Source organism: Chenopodium album, chromosome 2, assembly GCF_948465745.1.
Source record: "Chenopodium album chromosome 2, dcCheAlbu1.1, whole genome shotgun sequence".
Lineage (NCBI taxonomy): Eukaryota > Viridiplantae > Streptophyta > Magnoliopsida > Caryophyllales > Amaranthaceae > Chenopodium > Chenopodium album.
In genome coordinates, this window is record NC_137835.1 from 85,491,174 (window position 1) to 85,505,010 (window position 13,837).

General features: G+C 34.4%; 2 protein-coding genes across 2 annotated transcripts; one reads left to right on the forward strand and one right to left on the reverse strand.

Moving 5' to 3' along the window:
- Window positions 1-145: 145 nt before the first annotated feature.
- On the reverse strand, window positions 146-3,947 carry LOC145591769 (transcription factor bHLH160-like). The gene is made up of 3 exons (XM_081648273.1): window positions 3,014-3,947; window positions 1,245-1,604; window positions 146-582 (listed from the first exon to the last, which is right to left on the reverse strand). The coding sequence occupies exons 1-3, from the start codon at window positions 3,563-3,565 to the stop codon at window positions 511-513; spliced, it is 984 nt and encodes a 327-aa protein (XP_081504399.1). The 5' UTR covers window positions 3,566-3,947; the 3' UTR covers window positions 146-510.
- Window positions 3,948-5,958: 2,011 nt separating this feature from the next.
- Window positions 5,959-13,197, forward strand: LOC145605123 (KH domain-containing protein At4g18375-like). The gene is made up of 8 exons (XM_081661149.1): window positions 5,959-6,083; window positions 6,677-7,275; window positions 7,867-8,346; window positions 10,105-10,341; window positions 10,423-10,698; window positions 11,614-11,663; window positions 11,763-11,859; window positions 12,692-13,197. The coding sequence occupies exons 2-8, from the start codon at window positions 6,691-6,693 to the stop codon at window positions 12,821-12,823; spliced, it is 1,857 nt and encodes a 618-aa protein (XP_081517275.1). The 5' UTR covers window positions 5,959-6,083; window positions 6,677-6,690; the 3' UTR covers window positions 12,824-13,197.
- The last annotated feature ends 640 nt before the right edge of the window (window positions 13,198-13,837 follow it).

Consider the following 13,837-nt stretch of genomic DNA (forward strand, 5'->3'; position numbering starts at 1 on the left):
TTGTTGCTGAGTTAATTTTTATTTTAAAAGCTCAATAATGATACGGCCTTTGGATACAATTTTGTTGGGATGGTGCTACATTTTGTGCAATAACTTTATAAACTGTCGCGTTTGACTCTTGTGTGTCCCATGTTTCAAGGGTTTGAAAATTGAAATTGATACTCAACAATCATAATTCATAAAGAGACAACACTAGTCCATAGAACTGTAGATTGTAGGAAAAATCATCCTATTCTAATTTCTAATGATAAATTGTTGCCTATAAGAAACAATCCCTCAAAGTATACATATAATGAAATCATAATTAACTACAAGTAAGTTAATGAAGCATAAAAATTGCATGCACATATATACGAGGATGTGATTCTTCATGCGATTTTCAAATGTCCTGTAGTTTGTCTTCCAAAAAATTGCATAGTTCTTCTCCTTTATGAAAAATAGGAGGCAGGCTTCAATTTCGTAATTAGTGAATCTTAATCAGTCATCATATAAAGCATATCTTTCTCTATACTAGGACAACCAGGAAATGATCTTCTTGTGTAAGACTGCAACATAATCAGCTTCAACTGGGCTTTCTCCCATCTGCACAAGAGTTGAACACAGTAATTATATGCATAGTTTCACATAGAGTAGCTTCATATAGCTCATACATATTGCGCATGATCATACATAATGCACGCATAAAATATATGTTGAGAAGATATGAAGAAATAAAAGTATTTACTCGCTCCCAAAAACCTTAATCTTTCACCCTTAAATTTGTAACTATTATCAGTAGTTCAGTACCCTTAGCTTTGGCATTGAAGTGTGCTAAACTGAGTATAGATGTGACCGGTGCAATGCACAGTAAGTTGCATTTCATGTATACTAAATCAGTTAGTTACAACCTTAAAATTCATAAATTCCAAAGCTCAACAATAAGTTTAAATAAGGGCTATCCAAGCTAAGGTCAAATGTTCAATGTAAGGGCTAACAAGTTAGACAAATAAATTTATATTAGAGGTTTTCAGGTGAAAAGAACGAAATTGTTCTTGCTTCTGGCCTTCTGAGACTGCGAGAAGGCACAAAGGCATCATAATATCAAACTCTGATCTCAACCTTAGTTAAGGAATCACACTTCTAATCACTGAAACCTCTTGAGTTTTTCATGCAGTTTGCAGCCCAAGTCATGCACTTTCTCTACTTAGTAATTCAGTAGACATACTAGATTTAATGTATGTCTGTGATAGGCAAAGAAAACATACTTGAACATGAAGATGGAAGCAGGATCTGTCTTCACAAGCACGTTGCGAAGAGGCACCTAGGACATGGATGCCTTGACCTTCTAATTTCTCAATCAAAGTGGACAAGATACCATCTTTGTTGTTCTGTTCACATATTTGTACTACCACTTCACCGCTTTTTACTTCATTCATTGAGATTGTTAGTGTCTTTTTATCTTTGTTTGCATCATGAGCATCACTGCTACCTACAACAAGTTGCTGCTTCTTCCCTAGCACTGATAACATGTTGCTCTTCTCGAGTGTAAGCTTCTCTATCTCAGCTTGAAGCTGAGGGACATAATCAAGGGCTCTATCAATTATATATGGTCCACTCCACCTCTTCTGCAAATTTGTCCATGTATTAGAGTAAGTGCATGCCAGTCAATTAATCAAGAGTCGTACACTGCACACAAGTGTGTTGCAGTAGCAAGTATGCCCATCATATAAGAATCAGGAAGAAGGATGCAATTATATAATCATTCTCAGAGTATCCTATGAGATGCAATTAATAATCTACACTTGTAAGTGCTTCAGAAAGTCGCATTCTCAGAGATATGTGTATATGACCCCTTTGGTGCTGGCAGGGATTAGAGAGGCTTAAGTTTACAATTATTCTTAAACAATCTCAATTATAAACTTTAAATAGTAGAATTGTAGTAGGTAAAGTGGTAAATTATGCTTGAACTGATCTTGTTGTATTATCGCCCACCTCCTTTATTGCGAGTCATGCATGTTTGAAAGGTTCGGTTCACTTTGTGCCTTTGTGGCTTTGTGCCATCTTTGCTAATGAATATGAGTTATCACTTATCAGCCTGGAATCAAGCTCAATGTTTAAGAAATTGTTGTGTTGAAAGAGGGCTCATCGAAAATGTTTAGGCAGCCCTAAGCAGACCTTTTGCCTTTTAAATCATGAGGAGTTTGTTCCTTTTTTTTTTGGTAAAGAAAGCAAAGCATGGTTCAAGTCTTTGTAAGTTTGCCTTGTTTTTCAAGTTGAATTGGAATACTTCATAGTTCACCTCAATTAAGGTTTGTTATAGGGTTAGTTATTTCGGTTTGTTAGCTGTAATGAGCTTCAAGGGAGCAGGTTATGTATTGGGTTGCAATCAAATCTATGTAATTAGAATACATACATAAGTAGGCTTTTTGTATTTTTGTATCGAATTGGGTGTACTTGTTAGGTGCCTTTTCTCCGGGCTCTAACTTTCCTTGGCTTATCTCTGCTGAACTGAACTTATGGTGCTAATAACTTGCTTTTTTTTTTTGGCTGAAACTTACTTGTAATAAGATAAGGAGAAAATAGCCTAATTACTGAGCATTGCATACACTTATAACAAAGAAATAATCTCTGAAAGACCAATAATTAAGGACAACCTAAAATCATCTAAGTGATCTAACATAAAAAATCTCTTAATGAAGTCACCCATATATAGGTGTATAATATCATATATGTGTCCTATTGTTGTGATTTAATTTGGTGTCTTAGGTTAAAATCCTTCCCATCTTCAAGCAGAATTAATAGACCTAAGTTTTGATGATTTATGTACAAAATACACTTAATTATAAACAAGACCACTTTAAATTAGCTGAAATATGATTTACTGTATGTTTGAACTTTGAAGGGTGCATGAGGCAGAGATATTCTTGTCTTTTACTTTGTATTAATTGAATATATCAATCAAATGATAACTGCTTAGTTATTTATACAAGCAACAAAAACAATAATATAGCATGTAAAAAATGTTAAAAAGTACCTTAGCTCTTCTAGAATCTGGGAGCAAAGAACGAAGTGCCAAAAATGTTTCATTAAGCTTCATCCTCCTTACTTTTTCCTTAGCATTGTGATCAAGTTTCTTACTAGATGATCCTTCTCTAACACCCCCATCTGCGGGGGCAGCAGTTTGATCATCAATCATCGTTGTCGTTGTCGTTGTCATCATCGTTGTCGTCGTAGTGGGATAGTAGTATTGCATCTCATGATGCCCCTGAGATGAGCCCTCTGCTGCTGTACCCTGCTGTACATGTTGTTCAAGACCAACCTGTTCAATTGGACTAACCCAATTAATTGGGTCCTGTATGTTGGGACCATATTGTTCTATTAGTGTATAATCTTCTAAATGATCTTCACCAAGAAATATGCTTAAATCTTGGTACTCTGACATGGGTATTGGTGATGTATTAGGCAAAGTAGTTTGATCTTCAATAAGAGGTGGAAAATTAATGGGATCATCACTTGGTGGTTGATATGGGAAAGAGAAGTCATCTTCCTCATTGTAGAGGGGATTTCCAAAAGGAGGGTTAGACATAAAAGTAAATAATACATAAATAATCGATGCTTTTATATGATTGCGATCAGGGATGACCAATGAATAGAATGGATCATAACCATCTAGACCGCGTTATAATAAATAGTTAGGAAGAAAACTCTATCATAATTAACATAAAACATGATTCTTTCATGAATCTTGTATTCTTAAAAAAGAGACGGGTTGTTTCGAATACTTTAAGTACAATCATTGTTTTGACTTTTAAAGTCTGTTTCTTTTTATAATATGCGTCAGGTTAACTGTGACACAATGATTATTCTTATCTTTAATTTTAAAATCGAAAAGATACCAAATGGTTAATTGACATGATTAATAAAAAAAGTACAATACTTACTAAATAATTACATGTACTACCTAGTACCAAGCATGAAAACAATGTTTTAAAACTAGTTGCAAAGTTTATATGATTGGGAAAAATACAAGTATGGTAGTATGACAAATGAATTGTATAGCAAATACAATAGATTAAAATAACATATATTATACCTAAGTCACATAATATAAGAGAATAAATCAAATTTAAGGCAAGAGAGGAAGATGAACTAACCAATTAATCTTGGTTTAAGAGCTAAAAAATCATCAAAAGCACCTTCATTGAGCAGTTGATTAGAGCCAAAAGGTAAGGATGAGGTAAATATTGTGGATGTACGTTCATTTGATAGGAAGAAGAGGGGAGTACTACGAGATAATATGAGTAGTACAAGTGTACAACATACAAAGTGAATATAAAACAAAGAATAAAATAAAGTGAGAAGCTTTATAAAAAAATGGGCAAAAGATAAGATTAAGCTGGAATTAAGGAGTTAAAATGATTAAAATTGGAGGTTAGAGAGGGAGGAAGAGGAGAGAGAAAGTTGAAAGAGTTTATGGGTTTCATGAGTCCAATGAAGAATATTTAGACATGATTGAGTTATAGTAATATGTGGAGAGTACTATATGTTTGGAGGAGGTGGGAATTTTTTAATGCATATGTTGCTAGTACAAGTGCCTTAGCATGCAAGTACATATCTTTGCATAAGGTGAAGTACGAGTCTTTGTAATCTCAAGTACTACCAGAAAAGCCATATAGAAATTTCTACCAAAAGTTACTTTCTCCATTGCTAACCAAATACTTTAAGCAGTTTTCATTAATTTTATGATGGAATGTAATTGTTTTGGGTGAGCTCCAGTAATTAATGTATTAATGTATGGAGTTGGTAAAAGTTTATCATCTAAGTGGGTACCCGCATAGTCAACATGAATTAACTAATCCGGGGATTTATCCGAGAATAAGCGCTCTAATACTAAAGTCTGGTCGATATGAGTAAGAAAGGAAATGAGAGAGAGAGAGGGGTTTAGAGAGATGAAATCGTACATAGCTTAAAAGTGAATTATGCTTGAGTAGTATTTATAGAAAGATAACCAAGATGGTGCCATGTGTCGGTCCACGTAGCTGGCATAACAAGTGGGCGGTGAATATCCATGTGATTGGGAGGAGCTCTCCAAATGGCTAACGAGAGTAGGCCGATATGGTAAGAATACCGATATAGAATAGGATAGGGGAAAAATTTCAGCCAATAGTTTCCTATACCATATCGGCACCGGTATCATCTTGTACAATAATTCTCATAGATTGTAACTTTATAGGCATTTCTACTTTCCATATTAATAAATGACCCCTTAGATTTAGGTCATGAGATTTTCATTTGGCTTTAGTGACTAATTATTCAACCTAGTCATTAGGGTTCACTAACTTATTTAAAATAATGTTTTTAAAAAGATGGAATATAACTGGGTAGTAAAAAAGTTTCGGTTAAAAAAAATTGAAAATTGAAACTAGTTACAACCAGTTTCTAAATATAATATTTGGAAACAAACTATTGAATCTAGTTATGGTCCATATGTGGAAGATAAAAATCATATATCGAACTCCTGGACTCAACGAAAGGAAATCATTTTTTTTTTTTTTTGAACAAAGTAAATCAGGTTTTCGTTATGGGTCAATTGGACTTTAATTATTGTCGGTTCGATCATGTGCTGGACCTTTACATGTCTAACTATGAATGAATTAACTAAAAGACCTAATTTAATTTCTTCCTCTCGTAAAAATTAAATAAAGAGGTGTAAATACAGGTGCTTGTCGACAATGAAAACAAGACAACACTTGTTCTTATGTTAGAGCTAGATCTAACCATTTGTAATAAAAATTTTCCAACTAGCATTTTAATCAAATCAAAAACATTACTAACTGCTACATAAAACGCTATGTCGAACATGACTAAAAGACCAAACTTTATGAATCGAACAAAACCGTATATGGTCAATATGGGCCTAGCCAAGTAGAGCCATAACCAAAAGAATGTCATAGTCCGACGAAGTAAAGATGACTTACTTTGTATTGTTGGTATGTAATATTGTTAATGGTCTTGGATTTTAATTTTTGATTTCATAGGATCCTTGCATATCCTTCAAGTTGAAGCCCTCGTGTTCTCTCTTCTCCAAAGTTCCTCTCTTTCTGGTTAGTAACTCCTATCCCTTTTACAGAAATTCTGTTTCTTTATGCTTTTCTTCTATGTTAGATTTCTAGAATTCTACTTATAATTAAATTATTTTTTTTCGATTTCTGGGGTAGAAACAAAAGTTTTTTAAAAAAAAAATCATTTTGGATATCTTGAGGTATGTTTCAATTTTACAAGTTTGGGGAATGATGTTGTGGAATCCGGTTTTTCTTAATCAAGTTTTTGCTGATTGTTATTCTATAAAATCCCTATAACAATGGTTGATTACTTGATTATCATGAAATGGGTACTTATTCATTGGCCTTAATTTTCACAATGTGGGCTTCGATTGAATTATCGATAGAAATAAGATTTGATTGAAAGAATAGTTGGTTTTGAGGCAAAAGATTAAAATTATGGATTAAAGTTTTATGCTGTGAAAGAGCCTGATATAATGTAATTATCTGCATGGAATTATCATTTCTGTGAATAAAATTGACTTATAAAATGTGCATGTAGTGAAGTAAATTGGCTACTAAATCTGCATAATTCTAGGGTTGATGGTTCTGTTGTTGGATTGTATTAAAATTTGAATCAAAATTTCCCTTTGTAGATAATTGTCAATATATGGGTGAAACGGGCAAGCGATATCGAGGTCAGAGAGAAAACTATGGGGATAGTAAGAATCAGAGAAGACGGACTGATAAGGAGGAGAAGGGTGGTGATGAATTGATTGCATACAGGATTCTGTGTCCTGACACGGTTATCGGTAGTGTGATCGGTAAAGCTGGAAAGGTGATAAATTCGATAAGACAGGAGACGAGAGCGAAGGTGAAGGTGGTGGATCCATTTCCTGGTGCCAAGGAAAGGGTGATTACTATCTATTGTTATGTAAAGGAGAAGTTAGATATTGAATTTGATGAGGAGTATACCAATAATGCACCCCTTTGCCCTGCTCAAGATGCTCTTCTTAGAATGCATGCTGCCATTGCTAATGCATTGTCCAGCTTGGGTGATTCTGAGAGGAGGCAAAAAGATATAGAAGAGTGCAACATTCTCGTCCCAGCTAGTCAATCTGCTAATGTAATTGGCAAGTCGGGGACCACTATAAAGAAATTGAGAAGCAATACAAGGGCTAATATTAGGGTCACTCGTAAAAATGATACGGACCCGAGTCATTCGTGTGCTATGGATTTTGACAATTTTGTTCAGGTCAGTCGCTCTTTGGAATAAGTTTATGTTATGTGTAGTTCTTAGCTTACAAGTTCTTGCATGAGGTGCATCCCTTTGCATTAATCTTATCATTGTGCAGCAGCATGTATACTTGTGAATTATTTTCAAATTTTCTTATGCAGCTTCTTAGTTTGCCATCTTTTGCAAGTTGTTTTTTTTAAAGGTAAAATAAAGGAAATTAGTATTTGTAATCTTTATGCACAGTAAGGATAACCTTGCCTCTCTACAGTGTTGAATTGGTGATTATCATCAATTGATGTTGTAATCTTGTTGCTTGTGTTGCTATAAGCAGGTTGTCCAAAGTTTGTTGAACTGGCTATAGCAATTGTAATTTGAGTAGCCAATATGGCATGTAGATTTAATTCTTGTATTTGTAAATTTCATGCCAAGAGTTGTTTTTTAACAGCTCTAAAGTTTGAATAGCTCGGGCAGAGTGCTCACTATCGTTATTGCTCTTTCTACTGGCTTTTTGATATCTAAGGTGTTTTCAACTTATCTCTTCATATTGGAAAACACTTCTGTAACTTGATGTCAATCTTTTGCTTTTGTTAAATCTCTGTCTTTAATCAGATTTCAGGAGATTCTGAGGCTGTTAAAAGTGCGCTGTTTGCTGTTTCTGCAATCATGTATAAGTTTGCTCCTAAAGAAGAAATTTCCCTTGAAACTAGTGTGCCCGAGGTTGCACCAAGCATCATTATTCCTGCTGACATGCCTGTTTATCCTGCCAGCGGATTTTATACTGATCCCATAGCTCCTTCTAGGTCTGCTTCTCTAATGGATGCTCATGCACCAGAACTTTCTGTTCCAGGCTATGCTGATTCAGGAGGCATGTGGTCTGTTGTTGTCCCTGGTTATAATGGGGCCTCTCGGTCTGAGGAGCTGACAATACGGGTTTTATGTCCTTCTGATAAGATTGGGCGTGTCATTGGGAGAGGAGGGTGTACTATCAAAAGTGTAAGACAGGCCAGTGGTACACACATTGAGGTTGATGATACTAAAGCTACCCGAGATAAGTGCAGTGAATGTTTGATTACTGTAACTTCAACTGAGGTATGACTTCTGTTTTATTACTACAACTAACATATGTCTTCTCTCTAATCTTCTCTGTTACTACCCTGTTTCCACTGTGATTTTTATTTTGCCCTGCATTTTGGTTTCTTCCTTCTGTTGTACTCTTGACATGCCACCTAGGAACTATTACCTATGAATTAGGTTTTTTTTTTTTTGAAGAAATTAACAATCAATTAGTTTGTTTAGTAGTAATGAATGAATGAAAGGGATAATATTTGGTATATAGCTTTTCTTAAGCTTTTTGAATCATCATCAATTCATCATTGCATTTCTGGAATGTGGGTTTTTTCCCCCACAAAGCTAAAAGCTCTTTGGTATTGTGTGGATATTTACCATTGATGCTTTGTTAGGTTCCTTCTTATCAAATCACTTTTTTAGTTCGTTAGTGTTTAAGAGGATATAAATGTAGAGTTGAATGGCTGACTCCCACTGTGTTTTTTATTTTGCCTTGCATTTTGGTTTCTTCCTGCTGTTGTACTCTTGACAGCACATGCCACCTAGAAACTATTACCTATGAATTAGTTTTTGTTTTTTTTTGAATAAATTAATAATCAATTAGTTTGATTAGTAGTAATGAATGAATGGAAGGGATAATATTTGGTATATACCTTTTCGTAAGTTTTTTGAATCATCATCACTGCATTTCTGGAATGTGGATTTTTTCCCCTGTGGTATTGTGTGGATATTTATCATTGATGCTTTCTTAGGTTCCTTCTTATCAAATCATTTTTTTAGTTCGTTAGTGTGTATGAGGATATAAATGTAGAGTTGAATGGCTGATTCCCCCCACCCCCCCTCTTTTGGGTGCATATAAGTTCAGTGGCCTCCATTAAATTGATACAAAATTGTCATAATTTAACAGTCCCCCCTCCCTCCCTCTTTCCACTTTGCAACTGTTATTCTAGTCTTGAAAGACAAACTTAAATTTTTTAAAGTAGATATGCTTTTTAATTATCTGTACAAGCTATGAGACACACCCATATTGCGTGTGCATTATAAGAAATTTATGTGTCTCATTTCTCCCTTTTTTTCATGAAATATTATCTACCTAATTCTAATTAAAAAAAAAGTCTTCCAAAAAAAAAAAAAAATTCCTAATTAAAAAAGTATTAGTGAGTTTAAAAATTGATGAAATTATGGAGGCAATAGAAGGATATGACTTCTCTAAAAAAAGGATAGTAATGTAGTTTTTTATTTTATTTTATTTTATTTTAATTAAGGTAGCTTTTAATTTTTTTTTATATAGAAGATGGTAGTTTTTATTTTTTTATTTTTTAATTGATGGTAGTTTTTTTTTGTAAAAAAAAAATAAAATAATAAAGGTAGTTTTTTTTATTTTTTTATTTTATATAGAAAATTAAAGATGATAGGGGTATTTTGGGAAAAGAAAAATTTATCACCCAAAACCCCTTTTCACTTTATATATTACTATAGATAAGGTAAAAAAATATTATAATATGACGTTCCCCCTTGTGAGTGTGATTTCAAAACTCATGGTTGCGAGATTAAAACCTTTCCACCAAGCCAAGCCTTGCTTGGTCATTGCTGTTGTCCTTCTTAAAAATTACATTTATCCTGTATTGGCTGACATGAGTGTATATGCTCTTTGTATTGTATGTACGGGAATTGTCAATTATTACCGTAAGACTTCTTGCTAAGTATTGGTTAAATTTTAATAATATATTTTTAAAATTTGTATTATGGAACTCTTGTGATAAAATTGCTGTTTCATGGCAGTCATCGGATGATCTACAATCAAAGGCAATTGAAGCTGTCCTATTACTTCAAGAAAAGATCAATGAAGATGCTGAAAATGTTACCATGAGCCTTCTTATTCCATCTAGAAATATTGGGTGCATTATAGGGAAGAGCGGTTCAATAATCAATGAGATTAGGAAAAGGACCAGGGCTGATATCCGGATTTCAAAAGTAGACAATCCCAAGTGTGCTGATGAAGGAGATGAATATGTTGAGGTACGAATCCTATAATTCTTAAGTTTTTAAAACTATTCCTTGTAGCTGAGTTAATTTTTGTTACTTCTTATATCATGTTAGGTGTCTGGAGAAGTTAAAAATGTCAGAGATGCACTTATACAAATTATTCTTAGGCTCCGTGATGATGCTCTGAAAGATAAGGCTGGTGCTAGCAATCCTTCTGTTGCTCCTGATTCTTTATACCCTGGTAGCAGTGGATTTTCACTGCCTCCTGTTTTACAAACTGTTCCTCCAGTCAACCCTTTGGGTTATGAACCAAGAACTGAGTCTGGAGGTGGGGTTGGCAATATTGGCATGTATTCATCTAGTAGCCATTACAAATATGGATCATTGTCGGTATGTTAAATTCACTCTTTAACTGTACCTTCCCCTTAGCTGCAATGATCTGTGTTTGTTACTGATCTGATATTCTGATCTATGTATAAAAGAGAACCTCCTTATAATGTTGGCTTGAAGCTTATGGGTTCTAATGTGTTGATTTATGATTGTTATGGCTATGGTGTAGCACAAATCCCATCTTTATGTTGGATTACGTGCTTCCCTCTGGAATTCTGGTTTGAATTCTCAGTATGGGGTATGGTGTTCACGCCGCACAATAGCTACTTCCTGTGGTGGAGCCACATTGTCCTAAGTGGGGTCCTTTGACCCCACTTAAATTTGCTAAATAAAAATTTTCAAGTGTAAAATTTTGAATGTCATATTTTCTATCAAAATTTGATCACTTGATCCTAATAGATTTTAAACAAAAGTATTTTGGCCCCACTTGATTATATTTCTAAATTCGCCGCTGCCTACTTCCTCATTTTGCCGATCATTTAATATTGATGTTGTATGAGTTGTTGTGTCTCCTTCCCTTTATTCTCTTGTAGATATCTGGGGTTTGGTTGCAGAAACAAAGGATTTTAAAGGTTTATTTAATATTGTTTATTATGTTCCCCTTGCATATCTAATCATCTAATCGAAGATATAGATTTTATGAAATAATTTCTAAGTTATTTTCTCAAGACTACCTCCTCCCCTCACTTAGCACTTACAAATTTTTCCATGGTTTTTTTTTTTTTTCTTTTTCCCTTTGATTCTGGGTTGTTTAGTTGAATATATATATATATATATATATATACACACACACACACACAATAGTTTACAGTTTTACTTAACAGTCAAAATATATGTTGGCTGGAGGCTGGATTTAGGTCTTTGTTTTTATTCTTCTATGTCGAGTAATTTTATTCTTGATTTTGTACATTCCAGATGGGAGATGATGGATATGGATCCTCGTATTCATCCAAGCTTTATGGAGGGTATGATTATTATTATTTGCTTAAAAACCCAATTTTCATTTCTAGCTAAACCTTTTGCCTGTGTTGATTGTTTTCTATTCTGGTTATGGCATGGAACAGATTGCTGCAATCCTCTACTCTGGAGATAATGATTCCCGCTAGTGCAGTAAGTAAAGTTATTGGAAAAAGCGGGGCTAATCTTTCCAATATTCGTCAGGTACATTCTGTTTTCCGATTTGATGTGAGATTTTCCATTTTGGTTTTGCTCATGTGTCATTAGTGTATACATTGTTGAAACACATGCTGACATATCTGGGTGGATAGCTGAGCTTTGAGAGGTTTCATTCCTATTGATAACCTTATCTTTACGTAGCTGCTTATTACTAGTCTATGCGCTCAAAATGTGTTTTTTATGGCTGTTAATGACTGAGTCAAGCTATGTACTACTGATCTCTGCTTAAGATTCACTAGATTGACTACTCAACTTATGTCTATGATCGTAACTTCAGACAGTTGAAGCTTTAACTGATTTGGCACTGCTGAGCCCATGCTCACTCAACCATTGCATATTCTCTTATTTTCTTTTCTTGGCTTGATTATGTTATTAGTTTATTACAAGACGAGCTTTTGAAATTATGAGTAATTGAGTAGTTCTGTACCTTTATTTTCTGATAGGGCCAGATATAAGCTTAAGGACCTGAGTACCTCATCCGCTCATCAATTAAACTCAGCTTATCTTATTTCTATAACGAATAGAAGAGCTATGGTTTTGTTATGTCCACTAACTCATCAAATTGAAGTTTGAGTGAGATTTTTTTAAAGAAATTTAATCAGCTCTAGACATTTACTTTCCAACATGAAACTGAACTTTGAATTTGTGGACTATATGTATGGAGTGAAGGTTTTTTTTTTTTTTTTTGATTTGTGTTTGCTGATCTTAAGCTCTCTTTCTTTTTCTGTGAGTCCTTTCCTATTTGTGTTGTTTCGAATGATGAGGCTTTAAGTATCTAACATTCTTTGGAATTTCGCTTGTTTTTTTGGTCTTCTAGATATCTGGAGCAGTAATAGAGATTTCTGATCCAAAGTCTTCTCGTGGAGACCGTGTGGCACATATATCTGGCACACCTGAGCAGAAGCGTTCAGCTGAAAATTTAATTCAGGCATTCATTATGGCTACTTAAGTGTTTTCTTTGTAGAAAAGTTGAAACTGGACTATAAGGGTGTTATTCTCTATACACTTTCTCTAGGCTATTCCATCAGTTCTCCTTTTTAGAATATTCCACCAGTTTGTCTCCATCAAAAATGCCAATCAAGATATTGTGCCAGAGGATTCGCACACAGATCTGTCTAGATGGAGCTTAGATCTCATGGCTACTTAGTCTACTCATCTTTTGCGGGCTGCCTTGCTTTAGTTAGGATCCTTCAATCCTTTCTTGACTTTGTGCTATCCATCTATACTCTTGCAGTTTCCATAAATAACATATTGTTTCTGACTGAAAGGTTTTTCTTCTACTGAACATAATAATCAAACCAGTGTTGCATGTTCTGGTGTTCATATGCTTTTCCTCCATTCCTCCTACTATATAGCTTCTCAGGTTTATTTTTTGCTATAATATTCGTTCAGAAACTGCATCTGCTTTTCATGTCCTCTTATGCTCTTCCATGTCAGTCAATGTCAGATTGTCAGCTTAAGATCTGAGAATTTGAGATTCTGAGATATAGTTCTCGGAATTTAAAGCTTGTAAATGCTGTGGGGAATGTTTATATTCCCTTTTCTACTCATGTAGGCCTGATCCATGTCATAATGCTTGATTTGAGATCATGTTGCCTTGTAAGTGTCATGTTCCTGAATTGTCCATTAGACACAATAGCTTGATCTCTGCCCTTCTTCTGCTTCTGAAATTCAGTGTTTTGAATCTGCCTGCCATTGAAGTTATCTACTCAGAAATCTGAAAGAATTGTATCTACCTGGATTTGAGTTTATTAACTCAGCTAACTTCTAATACCAGCTTTTATGGTACAAATCCATTACAAGAAGCATATTCTGCTGTAGTAATTGGCAGCAAACTCAAATCCTAGGCTCCTAGTTCCCTTTTAAAAAAAATAAAAAAAAACTGTTTGCTGTAGTTAAGTTATTTTGGTCATTTCATTGTGATTTCCCATTCTGTGAGGGTTTGTCTCCGCAGTCTAAATTC